At 40.3% G+C, this 23,512-nt stretch overlaps 1 protein-coding gene across 11 annotated transcripts in view; it reads right to left on the bottom strand.

The window, feature by feature from the left end:
* FNBP1 (formin binding protein 1) overlaps positions 1-23,512 on the bottom strand; it is a 99,231-nt gene that overhangs the window by 70,774 nt on the left and 4,945 nt on the right. For 10 of the 11 annotated variants that reach the window (XM_063353384.1, XM_063353385.1, XM_063353386.1 and 7 more), the window contains exon 1: positions 3,087-3,194. The exons of the other annotated variant lie outside the window; for it this stretch is intronic. In XM_063353384.1, the coding sequence (XP_063209454.1) occupies positions 3,087-3,161 (75 nt within the window). In that variant the 5' untranslated portion in view covers positions 3,162-3,194. Of the gene's footprint in view, positions 1-3,086; positions 3,195-23,512 lie in introns of those variants that run through there. 11 annotated transcript variants of the gene reach the window in all.

The raw sequence follows: 23,512 nt of genomic DNA, 5'->3' as shown, positions 1-23,512 counted from the left end.
CTGGTTTACATCTAAGAACACTCTTGAGCAAAATACTGCACTGACAATGAGTCCTGTATCTCGGTAGCCTTCACATTATTGCCTATGTCCTTTTGGCCTTCCAACCTGCCAAATTTCATGTTCTCCCATTTTCAAGTCCCTGCACTTATTGTGATATCAACAGCTTATTAAAAAGAACAGACTTTTGATTGGCAATCAAGATATACACATAATTAAACTACTCATACAGCTGTAACTCATTCCTCTTCATCAGATTCCACCAGCTTCACAGGGACAGCAGTGCATGCCAGTACAAACACTTCACGCCTTCCCCAAGTGATAGAATCATAGAATTGTTGAGGTTGGAATGGACCTTTAAGATCATCGAGTCCAACCTTTAGCCTACCCTGACAAGAGCCACTTCTAAATCATGTCCCTCAGTGCCCCATCTACCCTTTTTTTAAACGCCTCCAGGGATGGTGAATCCACCGCCTCCCTGGGCAGCCTATTCCAATGTTTAATAACCCTTTCAGTGAAAAAATGTCTCCTAATATCTAATCTAAACCTCCCCTGACGTAACTTGGACCCGTTTCCCCTCGTCCTATCACTTGTCACCAGGGAGAAGAGGTCAGCCCCCATCTCTCTACAACCTCCTTTCAGGTAGTTGTAGAGGGTGATAAGGTCTCCCCTCAGCCTCCTCTTCTCCAGGCTAAACAACCCCAGCTCCCTCAGTCGTTCTTCATAAGGTTTGTCCTCCAGGCCCCTCACCAGCTTTGTAGCCCTTCTCTGGACATGCTCCAACACCTCAATGTCCCTCTTGTAGCGAGGGGCCCAAAACTGAACGCAGTACTCGAGGTGGGGCCTCACCAGTGCCGAGTACAGGGGGATGATCACTTCCCTAGTCCGGCTCACCACACTATTCCTGATACAGGCTAGGATGCTGTTAGCCTTCTTGGCCACCTGGGCACACTGCTGGCTCATATTCAGCCGGCTGTCAACCAACACTCCCAAGTCCTTTTCTGTCGAGCTGCTTTCAAGCCATTCTGCCCCAATCCTGTAGCACTGCATGGGGTTGTTGTGACCCAAGTGCAGGACCCGGCACTTGGCCTTGTTGAACCTCATACCATTATGATGGAGGAGTTTGGACATAGGAGCTGACCCCCTGCCTTCACAGGGGTGGGAAAGGAGAGCCTCTGCCGCTAGTTGCTTGAAACAAACAGCGTTTTTATATTAGTTCAGAGCTTAACACATTCTTGAGCATGCACACAAAAGTTAAAGCTCAAAAGAGGAAAGAACAACTTTATTAACGTCATTAACTTGAACAGGAATTGGACATCCAAGTACCCAGAGTGCTTTGAAAATTTTATCCCTAAGGCAAAGTGTATTTAACTCCATTTCTGTTTCCATTAATTCTCTCCTGGTATTTTTACCGCTGCCCAAATAACCTCACGTTCATGCATTCTTTCTGAAACTCGGCTGCATGCTTGTTACACTGACAATGCTTAAAATGGAAATAGCACAGCCTATTTGCTTTTCCTCATTTTAAAGGGCTGCCTTAAGCTGTCAAATCCACTCACTTCTCAACTGTTCTCCTGAAGCCACATTCCCCAGCTATGCAAAATATTTTGGGAAGAAGAAAGTTAGCCATTAAAAAAAAAAAAAAGCTTTCTTCCCATTTCTAAAGCACATAACATGGAGTACAACCAATTGAGCAATAAAGAAAGTGTTATTCATGTGGTCTTTGAAGATCAACTCAGAAAGATATTCCTTCCTCTTTCAAGAGCACTTCCATCTATCGTGAACTAGTTCAACCCAAAGATTTGTCAGATCCAGTGACGGATGGGACCTTAGTTTGCCACCAAGGAGCTGCAGCTGTAGGATCTACTGAAATAAAGGGGGTGTCCCCACTATTGCTGTGAGTTACGGTCCCAGGCTCTCTGCAGCCAGACAAGGCTCCCTCTGGTCGCTGCACTTCCCGTGTCCAGTAAAGTGATTTTCACAAACAGAAAGCCTGATGATGTGGAGTCCAACTCCACCATACAGCTAGGCCAGAAGTCCTGGGATTTCTATTTGGTTTCAAGTGTGAACAAAAGATTAGATTCTGGGAGACTTCACCAGTTAATTCTGCAATTTCGATCATCATGTCAAACCTGCTTAAACAAGACTCAAGTGGCCGTGTTTACTATGCCAGGAACCAGACTGAACTGTCACTGTCACTCCTGCTGTTTTCACAGGTAGTGGTGCAGGAGGTGAAATTAAGAAGAATGCCAAGACAGAGACAAGTAGTGAAGAAAGAGTATGCTGAAAATTCAGGTGCTAATAACATAAAAACAAAGCCTTTATATTTAGTATATTCTTCCTGTAATTCTAATCCAGCAACATAATAAGAGACCCATGACTTAATCATTAAGAATATTTGAAGACTTTCTACTGCCCCACTCTCCAGGGAGTTTGATTCTGCTTCCTCCCAAAATGACTTGTTTATCCACTGTCCTAAAAACATAAGTAGGACTAGGGGAACTAAACGCTAATTTTCACCTCTGGTTCATACCTTGTCCTCCCATGGCCTCTTTTTTTTATTTTTTTTTTAAATACTCTCACCCATTTCCGTAGGCAAAAAGGAATTAAAGTGAAGATCGAGAATACATTACAGTGATCAAATTCTAAATTACTTTTTTAGATTCCATGGTTTAACAACTCCGAATTAGAAAAATGATTAACAAGATGATGATACCTTCATAGGCTCAGTTAAGTCCCATATGGCACTACAGTGCTGGCAGAATACAACAGAATTCAGATCACAGATCCTCAGAGACCTACAATAAAGCTACATGCAAATGTTAACAGTCTTCAGGCAAATTATTAATGAAAGAAAATGCATAATGTACAGGCTACCACTGCAAGAGCCTTCCAGAAAACAAAGATGAGCAGAAAATACGAAAGCACTTCAGCATCTGTTGACTCAGCCACTACTGATGAGGGACAACTTCCCACACAAAACTTGTCTGCTATAGTCAGTGAAATCCTCAGTTAATGACAACTAAACAAACATCCGTGTTTATACATGTGAAGTATGTTAAGTATGAAATGGAGTACAGGACACTAACCTTTTGCTTCACGCAGCACAGACAAGGAGGACTGATGGCACCATGGAAGCCGTACTGAAGGGACAGGGACACCATCTCTTTTTGCTTTACATTGAAATGATGCTGTGGCTTTACTGGCTGTTTTATGAATCTACCCTTCCATCACCCCTGTATATCCGGTTCTCGTTCACAAAACTATTTAAGTTCACAGCATTTTCCATGCAGATCTCCTATTCATCCACGTTTAATTTCATTTTACCCTCTGAGTACTAAATAAATTCTTCCTAACCTTTCACCCTAAACATGCATATTTCCACTCAAGCTGCATAATAAATACCCCAGAAAAAAAATCCATCTTATTTTTCCAGCTCCATTTTCCCTTCATCGCCATCCCTTAAATGTATTTTTCCATAAAGCCCAAAAGGTTTTTAACTATTCCTTTACCTCTTCCGATTCACCTCAAAACTTGATTTATGTAGGAGAAAACAGAAACTAAAATAAGATTCTTTGCTGCATCATTAGGCAGTTGAGTGCATTTCAAGCTTGGGGCGGGGGGGATCCCAGAAATCAAGAGTTTGTACTTGAAAAACTTATAGAGGAAACTGACTATGTTTTATGTTGAAATATATTTTATGTTACTAGATAAACTCACCTCCAATTGTCCCACTTGTTACAATAAACATTATGAATTAAGCAGTTTCTGGTCTATATTTCAGCCTTGAAATGCTTTCTCTCTTCAGCATTTTGCTGAAGCTGTAAAGCAAAGCAAGTTCTAATACTTATGCCAATTTTCATTTGGATTTAAAATAATGTTGCCCTAGTATAATAGCAAGGCCCTTTGCCCAGCAAAGGGTAGCAACAGGGAGTAACCTTCTTAATTGCTCCAGAGAACAACCACACTCATCCCCACCCAGAAAACCACCTTCCACAAACTCAAGAGTGACCCCTCCTGCTAATTAAGCAGAAGTGCTGTCTCACAGACAGGTTTCGGCCATACCCTAATCCTACCTTGATGGAAACCTGAGTGAAGTCAAATAAAAAGTGCTTCTGAAAAAAGCCACCCGAGCATAAAGCACAGGGGCCAGCACCCGGAGAGCAAAACCAGTATTACAGCCACACCGAGGCAAGGCCAGTTCTGGGAGTACAACCAGATTGTCAGGGCTGCCAGGGAACAAATTAAATTGCAACACCTAACAAAAAGACTCACCTACAGGAAATCTGCATCGGTACATCCCCCACAAATGAAAATCCTGAACTTGTCTTCAAACTAGCGTAGCTTATGAGCTTGTAGTAGAGAGGGTGATGCACACCACCAGACCCTAAATGCAATAGAGGCTGCAGGGAGCAGGACAAGGTGCAGTGCAAAGCCAAGTAATGAGCTGTGAAAACAGGGATGGGAGCGAGAGCGACTCCCTCAGCAGCAGCACAGATCATCGGGTCGGCAACAAGACCCCTCCGCCTGCCAGGCAGGTCAGCAGGAACACGGCCCGAGAACTCGCCTTGGTGACTCCACTGTCCCACCTCTTACAGAAGCCTTGCACAACCTGACATGTGGCTCACGGGAGGACGCTTCCCTGTGTGAGTACAACCCTTGTCACCAACTGCCAAGACGTTCATGCACACACGCTCTCAATGTCTAGTTCTCTCTGCTGACAGCTTAAACCATGAACTGAAACTGCTCCCTCCTGCAGCCTCCAGCAGCCCCTGAGTCACTGCTGCTGCCCAGCTGCAGACGCAGGAGTGTCGGAGCTCCAGAAGGAGCAGGTGCTCCTGCAAGAAACCTCCTGGTCTTGGCACCAGGGGCTGCTCTTACCACTACAGCAAACAGCCTTCCTCAACAGAGCCCAAACCTATTAGAACCCCAACCCTCTACCTCTGCCTTCCTGGTATCAAACCAGGCCTTCTCCTCCCCCTTAGCCTGTTGTATCCTACAAAGGATGTGGTAAAGCAGAACTTGTGGTCTCTCTATAGCAACAGGGCAAGTAAGAGTGCTAACACAGCAGCCAGGAAGGAAGGTGAGAGAGAGGATGTGCCATACGAGAGAGGATGTGGTTGCTTGTGCTGCAGCAACTTAAAAAGATGCTGCGAAAGGTAAGACAACAAGGAGGAATGATTAATTCTGGGGAGTGGGAAGGCAGGAGGATGTGAACAGCTCAGCTGGAGCAGGAGAGAGCTGATGAGCAATAGGTGATTAAAAGGAACGGCAAGTGAATCAAAGGATACCAGACAGTTAGGGACAAAGAGACAGTCGGTCCTCTTGCAGGCAAAAAGCTAACGGGAAGCCTGGTTTTCTTGGAACGGGGAGATTTTGGTGTGAAATTCTGTAGATTAAATGCCCTGGGTGGCACACGTGGAAGAACCTAAATCCATCTATTATAGAGGTTGTATTATATAGGTGCTGTTCCATTTTTATCTAAACGATTACCTGAAAAGGCCGTACAGAGGTGTTAGTGACTTGACACAAGTCATCTGCTGTTATCAGTATAAGTGTCTAAGAAAGTTGTGTTACATCTCTTGAAAGAGGAAGTGTACATCTTAGAGGTGTCAAAATTTCATGCTCTTGAAAACGAACATTAGTTTTCTTCGAATAAGGAAAAGGTAAGGCTCCAAAAACACTGTTCACGATGTCCAAGGACACTTTTCATAGAAGGCCATGCTGCAGCAGCAATTCATTTCCTTCAAATAAGTTTACACATATTGAGGTTTGAGGCACTGCACGACTTCACCACAACGAAAACCATCTGTCATAAGCAGACCATTCAGAAATGAACACTTCTTTTCAAGCATAGAATTCTGCTTATAAAATACACGCAAGAAACACCACAACGGGACACAGTTTTGTTTCAAAATACATTATAATGTGCAAATTACAACCCAGGATATAAGAAAGCTCTTAAAGAGCAAGATAATAAGAGAGAAACCTCAACTAATGCCAGATGTAAGGTCAGAAATACCAACTATTTTATTGAAGGACTGAGTGCATTTCAACCTTTTTCTGTACATGTTCAGTTATTGAAACTGAAGACAAACATGCTCATGCTGCTTCTCCTTTTGGTGATTCTAGCGCAATTCAACTGGTTTAAGTGAACTTACTTCCTACTAGGTATGGGGATAAGAAGCAGAATCAAGACCTTAAAATCCAGACTCATTAGCTAAGCAAAAGCTAAACAAGGCTCATAACTACTAAAATCTACTGGGCCCCAGAGAGATGATGCATCTCTACCATTAGCATTAATGATAACCACAAAACACATTTAAAAACACAAAGAAACAAAACAAAGCAATGCTAACTTCTTCCTTCTGCTCCTCCTGGGGGAATAGGAATGGGACAAGGATTTGGGTTTTGCTGACGGTATCCAGAGCTGCAGATGGAAAGCTGCAACAACCCACAGGGATTCACTGTTCTGTGTGTTATAAACAAGAGCTTTGAAAATGAGCAGATTCTGGTGTGTATCACTCTGCTGTTGGGATGGGATAAATCATGAGCCGCAGCAGAGCTCCAGCTCCGAGCTGCCTCCCTCAGGAGTTGCAGCATGGTAACAATGCTAAATATATGTTCTTGTTGTTCCAGGAAGAAAACTGTTGTTTTCAGTTGACAATGTTGCAACTTTTCACTGTTCCCCAGCACCATCCCACTTCCCTCATTTAATACACACCCATTCTTTTTATTCTGAAATAATTTGAACAAATGCAATTTTAGAACAAATTCCCAGTAAATCTTTTGGTGCCTGGCTACATCTTTGGATTCGCTGTTGACTGATTTTCATCCTCTTTTTTTCCATTCTGCGAAGCTCTCCCTTAATAACACCAGCTGTTAAAACAAAGATCAACAAGATCTCTTGCCCACAGTTTCTCCTTTGGGCAGCTGTGTACTAATTATTAAAAATGAACCATACAGCGTTCCTACTTATTGTACAGATAACTACAATAGAAAAACAAACAAGCCTGCTGATCCATTTAAAAGAACACACACACGCAAGAAAAAAAGGCAATTCTGCGCGCTTATCCAAAACCATACTGAATTACAATTGTAAAGTCTTATCCACAAGAACAATACTTCAAGCTGTAGTTGTCCGTGGGAATGTTTTTTGTGGAAACTAGCTTTTAGCCCAACTTCTTCATAAACCAATGCCATACTGGATTCATCACATAGGATATCCAAGCTGTTTTATGCATCCTCAAAGTGCATGATTTTATCATTAATATCAAACCTTTTCAAACGCCATGCTGCTCTAAGCGTGCAGCTGAAGTTCAGCAACTCGAATTTCAATCCCATTCTGTTCAATCCTTTGGAAGAGTAGTATTGCGGAGGGGGGTGTTCTTTGGGTTTGGGGGTATTTATTTTGATTTTTTTATATATCTATAATCACTTTAAAAAAAAATTCAGTGACATTATTAAACTTTACGAAATAAAGAGTCCTTGATCTCCCTCTATGTCAATGTAGCCCATATGAGCTACATGGAAAGAAAGAAAAAAAAAAAACACACCAGAACACACACAAAGGCCTTGCCAGGTATGCAAGGCCTTGTCAACACTAGAACTGTTCTGATCTCCATTAAATAAATCACCTGTCAGGTGTAGAACTGAGCATGTGCACAAGTCTCTCTTCTGCAGAGATGCTAATGCAAAGATGTATTTATTTACTAAACAGAAGACAACAGCCTTTCCTCCTTGGTCTCATTTTCACCTCCTCTGGCCATGAAGCACTCTGAGAACTGACTACCAAACTCCACTTCAGGCATGGGATGGGACGTTTATGCAGACTCTTGGAAAAGAAAAATACCTTAAAAGTCACTGTAGTTCTGCTTAGCTGGAGGTTGCCTCCTAGAATCATTGGAGCAATGGCAATAGCTAGGGTCAAAAAATAAGCCCCCCCAGCACATCCAAAACCCTTCCCTAAAGTTCAAATGAAAAGTGAAAATCTGTAAACTGACTGTTCCCTCCTCTCTTTTCCAAATTAAATGGAACTAACAGCTGAAAAAGATTAAAGTACTCCTTTGCAGATGAGGTTCAAAAAGCATTTAATATTTTAAATACCATGACATTACAAACAGAATCCTAGATTATTTTAAGGGCCACTTCACACTCAGAACCAAGTAAGATTACTGCTATGCCTTAAGTACCTCTATCTGCCATTGCATTCCATTTTTTAACCCAGGAATTAGATTTGGTGCTTCTGCTCTGATCCAAGAAATAGTTAAGTTTCCAAAACAGGAGACTTCTCAGTGTGATACATGCAATTCAGGTAATCTAATGCAATAGATAGAACGACTGTCATTCTGAGTACATAGCATTTTAAACGTCTGCAAACCTAGACACAAATTCAACTTAAATTTCAAACACAAATCTGATCACTGCAAAATTTGTTACCAAACTCTGTTCAAAATGCATTTCATAATTCAGTATTATCCACTCATACACTCCACTCTGTGGAGTCAAGCAACACCAGCAAAAAAAAACAAAACAGATTACTTCTGGAACTAGGCCAGAAACAGAAAGTAAGCAAAGAGCTGAAAAAAAGCTGAGGAGACACTATTCCTTAAATTCATCTATTGGCGTTTGTCACAAAGCTTTTTTTATTACAATAAGATCCAACTCTTCCTACAGCTATGAAAACGGCAACCAAGACATTCAGCTAACATCCTGCCAAATATTCTCCTATAACCTATCACCGTTCTCATCTCATCTCACGCTTCAGAAAAGGGACTAACCCCCCTGCTGCATTTGCAGACACTCTGCAGTACTTTGTAGAGTCAGGCCATCTGTCTTGATTTTGACAACAACATTGTTTCAAACTGATCCCGCTTGCATAAAATACTCAAAATTTAAGTTTAATCTTGCCATGCTGCTTCTCCTCTGCAAAAGACAAGATCAGCTGTATGGCCACAGAATTAATCTACGATTAACAAACTGAAATATAGTCAAATCAAAACTAACGTGGCAACTGTACCACTGACATGCCTTGCTAAGGATCAGAAACATCCCCCTTGCATCAAAGCCTATACTGCTGTCAATAAACAAGGATTCTCTGACAACATGAGTTTCTTTTCCCTTAGAGTGAGACAGCATATACTTATTCTCACATGCTCGGTTCCATTCCATTTCTATACAGTTTATCCTCAGGTAACAACTCCCATTAATTATAGTGTGAACTCGTGTTAAATCAAAGTTTAAATCTGAGGAAAAGTAATCGCACTTCCCTTAACCAAATAATCACTGTATAAAGCCTTTCTGGAACTCCACTGGGTCTCCCCCCTCTTCCCAACAGAAGCTTCTCTCAATTCTCAGTAATAAGATCGCAGCAAAAATAAATGAACGCATCAAAGTAGGTGGAATAAAGAAGGAGAAATATTATGCAAAACGCTGACCCACCAGAAGTACACAAAGCATTTGCTCAGTACTGACAACGAATAATTTAATCTGAGGCAAATTACCAAACAAACACCAATTAAATTACATGCTGGAATACAAGAGAAAGTTCTCCCACACACATTTCAGGTTTGCAGATTCAGTAGAGCAGCACGCACGCAGCCAGGCACAGTGCTCCGTGGATTGTGATGGAGCTGTGATGATCCCAGCTACTCGCTCAAGGATACTTGAGGTTCTCCACAGGACATGAGACAATTACAAGCATCTAAAGAGAAAGAGGTAAATTTAACTCCATCGCACTAACAAAAATTCACACCATAAGAATGGAGAGATCATGTGTCACAGAGCTTTGTAAAATGGGAAGAAATCAATGTTTCCCATCTTATAAACATGACACTCATGAAGCGTACAGAAACAGTTTTGTAACACAATGTTCTCTACCATCCACAAATTTTAAGCACCCCACGACCTGATCAGAGCATTTGAAGCAAGTTGTAGCAGCAGCAAAGATCCTCCAGCTCTTAACAGCAGCCCTGTTGTGCTAAGTGCTGCTTTTACACCCAACAGATCTGAAACAGGAACCAGTTCACAGAGAAATCAGAGACAAGCTGGGAAGCACAGCACAGCGAGCAAGACACAGTGGTTTGCTGACTGTCCCACAAAGATGCTGTAGTAAGGCCACACTAAGCCCCAACGGACAAAGCTCAAGTTCATTCTGTTAACCATGCTGTGCTAACCAAGATAACCTAAAATTACAGTTTCTAGAACTAGGGCATCTACTGACTGTGCAAGCCTCCTAGCCTGGTTCCCTACAAAGCCTCCAGCCTCTCAAAGTGAAACAGAATATTTTACAGAAACAAATCAACAATTACACTTTCTTTTGACCAACACGACTTTGAAACCTAAGCATCAAGAATAAATAACGTTTTGCCATCCTGAGCAAGAAAAGTGATATCCTTTTAAGTAAGGACTGCTTCCCTCAGCAAGGATATTCTGCTTATCAGCTGGATAGGCCAGTCTACCTGAGCAAAAGGTAGTTTTCTTGCGGCAACAATCTCATGTCCTTGGGCTCCAAAAAAAACCATGTGAGTATTTTAGAACTCATGCTATTAACAATGACGGTACCATGATACAGACTTCGAGCCTTCACAACACTTGAATAAGCATGCATTTTCACAACCCTAATGGGAATTACAACAGTCATCTTCTATTAATCTAGTTTTTAGACACAGTCATGAAGAAAAGCACTACCCAATTTAAAACAGTGCTTACTGGGACTAAGATTAAAAGCAACACATATGTTACATCAGTCTGACCACTTCCTTCTGCCCATCCCATCTTCCAGTACTATGTATTTGCCTAAATCCAGTATCACTGAAACAAGGGACAGCACGAAATGTTGGTTGGTTGGTTGTTTTTTTAAATTCCATTCCTAAACATGCATCTGCAATAGCTTTATATTCAACTCCCAGTTCTGAAGAGTGAATCGGTACCAGTTCATAAACCTCAGATGGAAGTTCTGCTGCAGCAGGTAGTAATGTTATGCTTTACTCATCCAGGCAGCTTTCACTAAAATGTTTGCGTTCAATCTCTGACTAAAAGCATCCATTTTAAGACCTCAAAAGTAAACTTCTAAGGTTTGAAATTTTTTGTAGTTTTAAAAACTCGATCATAGCCCTCTTCTCCAAGAACTGCCAGACAAAATACTGTTGGGGGGGTGGGTTGCTTTACTGCACAAAGAGGAAAAGTGTCATATCAGTTCTACTCTTGCATTTAAATACCAACTTACGAACTTAAGATGGAATGGAAAGTACACATAAAAAAAAAAAATCAAGTTGACTGCATCCATTCTTATTAAAACCACAAAATCACATTATGTTAGTTTACCTAACCGTAAAAGCAACTATTTTTTCAACCAGACTATCCATCGAGATTAAGCACATACCAAAACATGCAATAAATGTAGCCACTGGCGTCTAGATAAAAGCACTAGTAGGAGCCTCTCAAAATAATGAGCTATGCAGTAAAACCCAGAGAACAATGAAAATCCAAGACAATTAATACTACCAGGAAAAGATTCTTACTAACTTTGCTAAGCCCAGGACGCCTAACATTTTGCAAATACAGATCTCAAAATTCCTTATAAAGCTGGTAAGGCTACGGCAAGCAGACAAGAATTTAAAACTCTCTTTTAAGGAGTTTAGAGCCAACAAAGCTCCTGGTATTTTAGTGACATTGCAGGCTCTTGTAACACTGCAGGCATTTAGGAGTGCTAGCAAATTAATATGCCGCACCAACTCATTTGGTGAACAATCTCATTCAGATCTTAAGCTGCTTGTCCTGTGTTCTGAATGTGTTAGCAGGCTGAAAAAATCTGAGGCACCGAAGATATATTCTGAAAGGGTGCTACAGTTTTTAAAGAGCAAAGCTGCTTGCTGTACTTTGGACTGATTACTGGGACAGCAATAAAAAGCATTCTGTCTTGAAGAGAAACAAGAAAACAAGACCACCACACCACGTAAATTGTGATGTTATTAGTTAAAGGACTAATAAAAACTACAGTTCAATGTTATTAAAATCTTCATATTAGAAGTAATGGAGAGCTGCTAGTTAAGTTTTGAGACAGTATTATGGCACAGAGCACACATGGTGAAATTTTGTGAATAAAACCACACAGATATGCGATCCTGATTTCCACTCTTCTCACATTCTTGGAAGATGAAGTAGAAGGCTACCACAACAACAACAAAAAATAAACAGAGGGAATGCTTACATTATAATGTGCAGCTTGTGTTTTCCTATCACAGCAATAACAAACCATGAAGTATCAAAAGAGGATGGTGGCAAGCGGAATGCTGCTCTTTTCTACCACTATTGTGGGAGGAAATCTAATAAATGTTTGTTTCAATTCCAGAAAGTAATAGAATCCCCAACTCTACAGGTCTATTTGGAATAAACACTGCCCACAAATCACATGCAAATCTGTTACAAATTCACTTCTCCATAAGCCTGCCATTCAAAATAAGCAGCTGATAACATAGCAGTAACAAAGAATACAGCCAGTTCACATATAAAAATACTACAAAGAGCTCAAGAGCAGACCGGCATCTCGCAAGAGAACCATAAATTTAGGTCAGCTTGTAGCTGTGTTGTTCCAGCAGCCGAACAGGAAACAATGTGATGTGCAGAATAAGATGTCAGTCACTTGGGCTCGCTCTTTCCTGAAGCAAGAGAAAAAATACAGCCCACTTTCAGTATTAGTTCTGCACGCTTGCTTCAACTGGAAGAGCCTACATGCTGAAAGGTGGAGACCAACTCATCCCACTCGGGAAACAGAAACTCCCTTTCTAGTAACATCCAAATGTGTATTCATGGTGCAACGGCCCACAACGAGAGATGAAGCTGTTTCCTCCAGCCCATTATTTTTGAGCAGGGCCATGTAGGGCATCACACAATTACATCTTTAAGGAGTAAGCAATTAACTTCTTAAACAAAAAGAAAACAGACACACACACATTCCATCCTCTCTTTATCAGAGATGTGTGAATATCACCCCCACACAACTTCAAAAGTCTAGACTGGGAGGGTTTTAAGCAGGTGCCATTAAATATTGATGACGATGTATTTCATTTTTTGCCTGACTATTTATTTGAAGGGAATTAATTAGTACATTGGATAAATAATTCTTTGAAACGTGGCTGTCAGACATACAGACTTTTTATAGAATTCACTGAACACTGCAATTCTAGTATAGAGAATTTATTTTGGTTATGTATCAGCACGCTATATTGATTTTCAGTGTAAGAAGATATAATAAAATAGATACCCTCTATTTACCTTCTAACTTAGTCTCGGAGTACAGTAACTATTCAGTAGTTTACAATTTCACAACACATAAGAACTTTCATAACAAACGTGGGTGCGAGAGAAATTACTGTCTTTTTCCCCAGACCGGAAAAGTCATTAATGAGATGGGAGCGGTTTAACACCTGTGGACGATTTCCAGGTCCTTGAGAGACATACGCTCCATCCTTCCCATCCTGCTGGTCTTTAACTCCTATCACACAATTTCCAAGACAGGGCCCATCGATGCCTGGATTACACAATGCCTACCTACCACAATGGGAACCTGGATCTCCAGGAATAACTGTTATGACAACTCCTCCCAGGTTCATAAAATAAAATAAAAAAATAAGCAGGATTTCTGAAACAGCACAACACTTTAAGCAATGCACTTATTAAAACAGCAGAAGACATTTAAGTGCTACACTGAGAAGCATTCCTCAAGAGTCTTGCTAGATGCACTTCTAAGTCATTACTGGAATGAGATGTTATTAGAGCATTTAGTTTCAAAGCAGAAGATATTAAAGGCAAAGTTCTCATTTTTTGTGTAAAAGATGTTGACTTTGGATATGACAGTTCATCAGGGCAAATACAACCTGGGAAAACTCCCCACCTCAAAACATATTTATTCTTTTTAGGAAAAAAAAAAGTCTTGCCATTATATTAAAATACCAAGTTACTATCAGCAAGCCCCCTTCTAGTGCTCTGGAGTCTTAGACCCAGAGTAAGTTATTTGCTGCTCCTATGATACTTGCTATATTCAATTGATCTGTAAGACACCTTCCTTCATCAAACATGACACTTCCTGAGCTGGCACTCAAGCCTGCCGGAGGTTATCACGCTACACTTTAGTCGATGTTTCTGGAAACATACACTGCAAATTCTGAAGTACTTTGTGAGATGAGTTAATCTTATGAGTAATTCCAGAGAGAAACAGAAAAAGAACAGGCTTTTTGAAAATAAATAATCTACTTGTGGAAGTTAAGATGCACGGGGAGATAGCAGAAGATAATGGGATATTAACAAAACAACTCATCCTGCTGCAGAACATCAGAAAAGAGAAAATTTACTTTACCAGAGGTTTCCTAGTTGCGAAACTAGAGACTTAAACGCTTTAGAAAAGAACATGCCTGAAATGCAATGAAGGTTCAGAATATCACCCTGCCTTGCACAGACATTGATGCAAACAGTGACAGATGTTCAGAGAGCAAAGTCAGCATTACTAAATGAAGCACAATGATCTAAATTTCTTATTCACCTCAAAAAAAGCTGAAGACATAATGCAGACAGACACAATGGATGCATAAACAAAAAGCCTGCACTGAAATAATTGATATTACTCATAAAGGTAATGGCTGCAGAATAAGGTTCAGTCCTTCATAAAATGTTTAATTGAACAATAGTACAAAATGCAAGCAATTTCTAAAATAACAGATATACTAATAAAGAGAAATAGCAGCATTTTACATCAGTGCAAATGTTTCATGAAAATAAATTTCCCTACAGGTAAAATCCCCAAAGTTATATGAACTTTTCATATCTTTACTTTCTTGTTACCTTTACAATTCCTATTGCATTGTACTCTTCTGTCTAGGCTGAAGAAAATCACATGGTTTACAAACTTTAAGTCAAACATTTCAAAACACAGACGCTAAGTTAATGTATTGTCTCGTTTATACAACAGTAATTAGCATTTTATCTTGGGACATGAAGATAAAAAAATACTCCTTGTTCTATTTTCTTTTTAATGTGGATGTGAAATAGATTCCATGCAACCATTGGCACAACACGACCACGGACATCCAAAGCTTACGGTGGTCCCACAGACTCTAATCTCGATAAACAGCTGCTCCTTCTGACAGAAAGTCTACCAGTCCCTTGGCAATCTGTTTTAACTCCCACTATCCCACTAACGATGTGCCAGCCCTCCTCCTCTTCACCTTTCGCTCTTCCTTCTATCTATGCTTTGCTTACTTCAGCTTTCATCCATTACATTGCTGCTGCTTTGTCTGTTGGATTAAGGAGCGCCCAAACACAGAAAAAATGCCTTTGTTTGAAGAACAAACAGGAACCTTCTGTCCAACCTTTGACTTGGATGGATCAGAGCTACTGATCTTCATACAGCAAATGGAGCTTCTCGGCACCATTCCCTGAACGTCCCATGATTCCCCAACTACTTTATAACAGACCATTTGCTTGATGACAAGTTGAATCATCTAAAAAATATGAAAGAGGATATTGACTTGAATCTACTAGATGCTTTATCTGCCAAGCAGGAAAAGCAAGCTTGGCCTCTGAACCAGACTGATGCAGAAGAGACGGAAAGAAGAAAACAAACGCATGCTTACCTATGTACACAGAGGGGTAGGGAAAGAAAAGGAATTTCTCGTCATTTGACAAGAACATCCCCTCCCATAGCAAGGGCAACAAGGTCATCCAGGGCTCTTCAGCTGTCATAATGACAATACCTTCCATTTAAAATAGTCTTTGGAAACTACAACTCTGGTCCAAATGTTGACTGAAACTGCCATTGCCCTCAGCCAAAAAAGTGAAAGACCTTATTTTTCACAAACCCTAAAGTTTAAAGCCATCTCCCTGTATAACAGAGTTTTGTCTGCAAACACAAACCCGTGGGCCATGAACCAGTAGGACCAAGGAAGTTTATGTTGTGCTAGAATACTCTGGCAGAGCACCTGCCAACTTCTACCAGGGACATTCAGTATGTCTTCACAGATGTTATTAACAAAGAGTCACCTTAAAACATTCCAGCTTTTACAAAGTCCTCAGGCCTTCCAAATATATTTGTTCCCTTATAGGAAGGATCCCAGTATTTCGTAGAAGGAAAGTTACAGCTTCCCTGACTTGGTGTGCAGACTGAGGTGGAACGAGACAAAGTGGCTAAGAAAAGAACTAAGAGCAAGACTGAAGAAATGCCATGTGGTCTACCCCATTTTTTTTATTTTTTTATTTTTTGAGTACTCCTGTATATGAATGACATTCATAATGATCAGTAAGCATATCCAACAAGATCACTGGCACATTATAGTTAATTCTTTCTTATGGGCACTTAATATACAGACTAAAGCACAGTCATAATGTTTCATTCCTCATACAAGTTAATGAAATGATTTCCAGAAAAACTGAATGCAACCATGACGTTTTTATCCTCAAGAAATTAATGCATAACCATAGACTCTGCAAATGCACACAAGTAAACACACTCTTAAAATTTTGGAAAATTAAGACATAATACAATATACTTAGGAACAGACATTTCCTCAGTAGTGGCTGTGGTTAAAAAATGGTGTATTTCCTGGCTTTAAGATGCTTAATTCTACTAATTTAATATTTGTGACCGTATCTATTTTTGGAACAGCTATGGAACACATACACAAAGGAGAGAAAACAAGTTATACGTGTAATGCCGTGAATAGAGCTATGTAGTTCATGCATTTTTTCTTTTCTTCCCTAAGAGAATCTGAGCTTCAAGCACTGCACCACACAAGGAAAATGTATTATAGTCCCCCCTTTTAAGGGTGACTTGTGCCTGTGGCTTTTTGCTTTTAGTTTTGGGTTCATCTTCTGATTATTTTCAAAATTCTCCTATCCAAGAAAGCCTCTTGAAGTGCATTAGGGCTTACACATTAGTCCCAGACTGTTTAATTTAGCCCTAATACCTTGAGGAAGCTTCAAGATGGATTGTTGCTATTCTGATTAAGGAATCAATCTCACCTCCTGCTGAGAAGGTTAGATGAATGCCTTGCCCCCAGAGGGAAATCAATATTGCTCCACTGACCAGCAACTTCCAAACACCGCATGTGCTGATGTATCATGAATAAAGAAAAAAGCACTTGAATCTTGCATTTTAATTATAAAAAAGGGTTCAGAATTTCCACTGTTTCAACACTTTTTTACTTGTTCAACTCTTCAAGTATGGAGTCTAACTTTTTACTACTCTGTCAATATTCCAGATATTTTGTTCCCAGAGATTAACCCAGAAGGAAACCACAGAAGATGACTACACCAAGCCAACAACAGATTCAACATTGGAGTCAACACAACTTTTATAGTGATATGCATGAAACCCACACATATCATATAAAAGCAAATGTCTTCTGACCTTTGCGTGAATAGAATGTGCTACTTTGTCATGCTGTTCCCTAACTATCAAGTACTTCCCCTCAACTGCTAATAACCAAGTGAAATATTTGTATTTGTATTGTTTAGCTCAGCAAAGGCTTTTGTTAGCTGGAACAATTCAACACACTCCCACAACCTTTAAATGCTGGCACTATGGTACGCAAGCTTTCTGTTCAAGACTAAGCGTTTTCGAAGAGCATCAAAAATTACGCAGATCCAGTCTCCAAAGATGCCTAAATTAGGTGCATGTGTTTCATAACAGCCCATTTCTTGCAAAAATTGTCTTCTTCAACAACTACAGCTTTCCTATTTCAAGACAGTTTATGTCAATCATACTGAACCTCCGGAAAAGGAACTTCCAACAATTTTGTACATAATACAAGTATAAGGATGACACAGACAAGAATGATAGCAAAAGCCACAATGCAAAAAGAAAAACCATCCCACAATTATCCAGAAGAGGAGGTGCAGAGGTGCTCACAGTTCATATTGTGCTTTACCAGGAATGGATGCATGCTGCCACCCTTCCAGGGTTGTTTCCTGGGCTACTTCGTTGCGTCTCAGAAGACTGCATGCAGCCACACAGCCAGAGAAACATTATTTTATCTTTAAATAGAGTTGGAACCTAGCTATACACTCCCCACCTCCTTCCAAAAATAAGGCTGTAAATCCCCAGGGCACTGATTTAAATAGGAACAGTGTCACACATGTCATGTGATATGCATTCTCATTACCTAAAGGATAGCTGGTGCATTTGCTCAGCTTACAATTTGGGTTTTCAGGTAAAGCCTGCAACAGGAATCTTTACGTGTTGAATGCTTTGATCACCATGGGTAGGCTGTCTGTCCTTCAGGAGGATGCAGCCTTTCTGATCAGCTGATGACAGTGTCTTCAAGCAAAGTTACCAAAGAAACTACAAACCAACATATACGCTACTGAAATGTTTGCTTAGAGCTTTTTCACACAGCAAACGCTGAAGTAAAGCTGTTACACACTTTTTCAGCTTTTACATGTTAAGGTACGAACATATGCCAAAAAACATCCTCTGTGAAACATGAATGTTGCACAACTCAAAAGAGTTGTGGGGAAATAAAGGCTCTTGACCAGCACATACAATCCCTTCCTCTCACCCTTTATTTTTAAGCTTTTCCAGTGCCAACACACGACCAAAAGTATCTCAGACTGTTATACCTGTGAGAGAGAGGCAGGATGGGTGAAAAATATTTATGTAGTGCTCTATCACAGCTCTCCCGGTTCATCCACTGCCAGTTTTCCTTTTACTACAGCAAAACCGTAGTTAAACAGTCTTAATGAATGCCACTCGTATAAGACCAGGGTTTGACAGATCAACAGCTCTCAAGAGGGCAAGAAATATTTTCCTTCCCCATTTAACTTTTGTTTGAGAAAACACACTTCCATTCACTCACTGCTGCATGCCAATCATTTTTTCCCTTTTGTAAATACAAGATAAATGCGTTAAAGCATTTATCTCTGCATAAGAGAAAGCATAATGCAGAGTGAAAAATATTATCTAAATGCATTTTAAATCTATTTGCTAAACAATTCCTTAAGGCTTTCTGCATGGAACAAGTGGATGAAAAACAACAGTGCACACACTCCTGGATAAAGCTCCCATTTGGGGATATGGTCAAATATTCTTCTACAGTGAGTAAAGGTGCAAAATGCAACCACAGAAATCAATGTACATACATTCAAACCAGTAAACCAACTCTACTTAAATGTTACATGGAAAAAGCCACATAAAAATAGCAATGCTACAAAGCCAAGCATGCAAAAGAGGGCTGCTAGGTCCCTTCACTACTTTTCTGGTTTAGTTCTTTTTTAATCTTCATCCTTTGCCCCATGCTTCTTCCTTCCCTTCATGCACCCACTGCCACTTTCTCCTGATCCCATCAAACTCTTGACTTGCTGTTCCTGACACGCTAATCTCATTGCACATCCTGTCTGACAGTCACAATCCCACCTGTCCTACTCAGACTCCAGCCCTGCTCTCTCCACATGCTCTTTATCCAAGCTGTTTCCTTGTTACTAGTTCCTTGCCTCTTTTTTTTTTTTGCTTGAATTCCCTTTCTCCTCCTGAGCTCATTCCTGCTGTTTCCATTGCCCAGTTAGTCCTGGTTCTCTCATCCTCCCCAAGTTCACTATCAGAACTGCCAATTTGAATTGTCTCTCCTCAAACGACCCCATTCCCACCAGCCTCGCCATTCCAATCACAGAACAGTTCCTAGACCAGCAGCTCCAAGTTTCTGTAACTAGATCCTAGTCTGATCTCTAATTCTCCTTCCCTGCAACATTTGGTCTCTTGAGTCAGCTGGTTTCCTCTCCAACCACAGCACCTCTTCCCCCACTCCTCACCCTGAGGTGAGTATAACAAGAGAAGAACCAGTCCATAACAAGAGAAGAACCAGTCTGCTACCATCAAGGAGGCATAAGTGGTCAAATGGGCGTTTAACATGACTCAGTGCAGCCATGCCTTTCATCCCCTTTCCCTCCTGGCTGTAGTCTGCTTTCTCCCAACTACTGACCCACACTGTTCTTCCTTAATACTGTTCTTCCTTCTGGGAGCAGGGGAGGCCACCTGGCTCCACCCTGGCCTTGAGAAGCCATGGCATGGAGAGCCTGGCTGCGCTCCTGCAAAGACCAGACTGGGGCACACTCAATTATTCTGTGGGTGACTGCATCATCTTGTCCCACAAAAACCCCTCCAAGGCCAAAACGTACCCAGCACACACTAGAACTTCTGAAGACTGCAGCATTAATATCTTTTACTGAGCACTCACAAAGTCATATTTTTCCAAAGACTTGCAAGATTGCCTAATTTGGGCAGATTTTCTCAAGAACAGCAGAAGGCATATCCCTGTTCAACTGCTATTGTCTGACAATTTTCAAAACCTTGCTCCAATGAATGGAAGCACTACAGCTTTCCAAAATGAAAGAGGCATCCTGTTTAGTACATGCAAGACACTGGCCCTGGTAACAACGGAATAATCCTGACTAATCTGAAATACAAAAAACAAGAGGCGGGTGCAGAAAAAAAAAGAAAAGAAAAGAAAGGAAAAGAAAACTGCAGGCTGAGCATACTAACTTGAAAAAAAAAAATTAAGCAGTAGAAAATAGATTACTTCAACAGAAAGTGTTAAATAACCTTCATAATAATAAGAGCTACCAGCTCAGTCTGGAATATTGGCTGAGACAGGGAAAACTGTCCAAGGCACCTAATAAGCAATTTCTCAGTGATAATTGGAGCTGAGCATCAAAATCTCCAGGAGTCCAGTTAGGAAAAAGCAGTATTCTCAATATCTCTGCAAGACGATCATTCTCCTGTCACACGGGTAATATGCCTTTATCTGCATATCCACAGACTCAGTGCAATAAAAGTAAAATTTTTGAACTACAAAATGAATACTTTGAGAGAAATTGTACCTGCTGTCCACAGAGGAGTAAGTCTAAACACTACAAACTACCCTTCCCCTTCAGATACATAAGCGCTACTAGCAGCACTCATGTCTGCCTCACTAAAAGGGTAGAATTTAATGATTTACTTTAAAAACTTTTTTACGTACCAAGCAGCCGCACTTGAAAATACTGAACAAGAAACTGCCAAGTGACACATATTTAACATAAGAAATCTACGTTATTTCAACTACAAGAAGAACAATAATCCACTGTAGCATTTCCTCAGGATTAAGGACTATCTGGATGACTTGGTAGCTCATTGGGGACCATCCTTCTAAACTGGGCATTAATTCCTGAGAGACTCCCTTTCAAGTTTTATTGCTTTACTGGGTTTCAGAGGGCATCTAGGGGACTGCTGTTGTTCTTCTGGTTGTTTTTCCAATTAGGTTGAATCTTGCCCAAATAAATTAAGGACAACATTGCAACAGAACTGCTTCTTTACATGCTTTACAACGTGCACGTCTGCTTCAGTGATCAGCATTGAAGACCTGGCAATCAACATTTCATTCTTGCACTTTAACTGCGCTGCTCTGTGCTGTAAGTAACCTAGAAACCCCATCTACAGTTTTTCCATTTTTCGATGCAAAATGAAACATTTTATTTAATAATGCCAACAAATCATTCTTAAACTGAGTCAAAAGAAATTACTGAGGGGGTTAATAAGGTTATCTGGACAATACAGAGGCAAAGCAATCATGTAAAAATTCCAAAGGGATCCAAATCGCCCTTACCATACCTACTGAAGAAGAAAGACTTCAACCATCATATCCTGTACATACATACAACATATTATTACTACTTTTTCCCCATTTTGTACTTTAAAAAAGAACAACGACTGCAACATGTCAAGAGACAACAGTGATTTTCCTCCTCTCACCAATTTAACTAGCTTATTGTTTAAAAAGAAGTGACATGGAAAAGCAGAGTTTCCAGGCATAGAAGGGGAAAGAGAAGTTTAATCTGAAAAGCATATGATTATACTGAAGGGGGAAGTTATTTTAACATATTTATATGAACACTAAGGAAAATCTCAACAGAGCATTGGATTTTGACGGCTGGATTGGATTCAACGTATAACCAATCTCAGAAGCATTATTTCAAACAGGATGAAAGTGAATTTCCAAAAATTCATTAGTAGGTCACCTTTCCAGCAATCAACAAAGGCAATAATGTAAAGCATGTTATTATGTTACAGTGCAGCAATGGCTCCTACTCTTCATGTGGAGTATGGCTTTTGAAATTCTGCTTTAAAAGAATGTTTCACAACATGAGTAACACTAATGAGCTGCAGAGTCCAGAAAAACATCGTCTCATGTTTGACTGCCTTCCCATATGGTTCAAGAAGGTGGGGGATCTCAAACACACACAATACAAATGGGAAGAGTTTGTGGCTGAAAAGGAAAAAGAAAGATATTCTGCAGTCTTGACTAATGCTGAAAAAAATGTAAATTCCCTACTCTTTAATGAATGGGTAGGAAATACAAGAATAGGCTGGTGACAATATTATAGAAATCCTCTTTCTTAAAGCAAAGCAGAATTGTAAACAAAATTACTCAGACATTCATCCATTAAAGACCCAGCAACTCCTTGACGTACCAGAAAGGTGTCTTTCTACTCCTAGTGCCTGGAAACATCAGGGGGCGTACACGGGGACCTCACACATAACCCCATTCTCCTTCCGACCAGCTCCCATGAGCAGCACGGGAGTTCCCACACAACACATCTTAAAGCTTAAAAGTGAACTACTTTTAAATTAATGAAAAGGACTACAATAGCACTAGTTTTAAAACGCACATAGTTACAGGTTGCAGCAGCCTGAACTACCATCCTGTGCTGGGCAAATGCACTAAGGTGTGCACTGCAGAATTAAGATACCATGTAATGATTCAGCTTCTATAAACAATTTCTTACTCAGTAACCTGCATATACAGGCTGACCACTTAAAATGGTGAGTGATCCACTCTGAAATAAGGAGGAGATACTAACGTCAGACAATTTTGCTGCCTCAAAACTGTCCAAATAACTATGCAGAATACTTAGCTAATGAAAAGTGTATTCTGCTTTGAAGTGCCCATCTCCTGCACTCTGTGTACAACTTTTACTAAGAGCCTTAGAATAACCAAGCCAAAATTATAAATATGGTGCGTTTATTCCTGACCTCCGCTTTCTTTTTTTTCCCCCAGCCTCTCACTGTATTTGCTTTTAGGGTCCCTTACTCTGGGATTATATTTTCGTAGATGAAATTCCAGCCTCTGAAATTTATAGAGGTTTTAACAAGTTACTAAATAGAAACCAAGATTCTACTAAATACAAAGAGAAAAGGGTCAGGGATGCACAGCTCTGCCTCTAGCAGTTGTCTGAATAATGCCAAATAAATTACAACAATTCACAGCCAATTTACAATAAAACATGCTTTTCAGAAGAGCATTTGCTGTCACTGCAGAAGAAGATTTTCTAAGCTGCAAACAATTCATTCACCCACCTTTGAAGGCTCAGCCCATTACCTTATATAATGGAAACTCTCAACTCATAATCAGAGTTAACTTGTGATTTCCCACGCGAGACTGAATACTTCCAATTTATGTCCTTGTCCCATCAGAAACCAGCTCCTTTTCTT

Source organism: Chroicocephalus ridibundus, chromosome 15 (assembly GCF_963924245.1).
Source record: "Chroicocephalus ridibundus chromosome 15, bChrRid1.1, whole genome shotgun sequence".
Taxonomy (NCBI): domain Eukaryota; kingdom Metazoa; phylum Chordata; class Aves; order Charadriiformes; family Laridae; genus Chroicocephalus; species Chroicocephalus ridibundus.
This window is presented reverse-complemented; position numbering and strand designations above follow the sequence as displayed.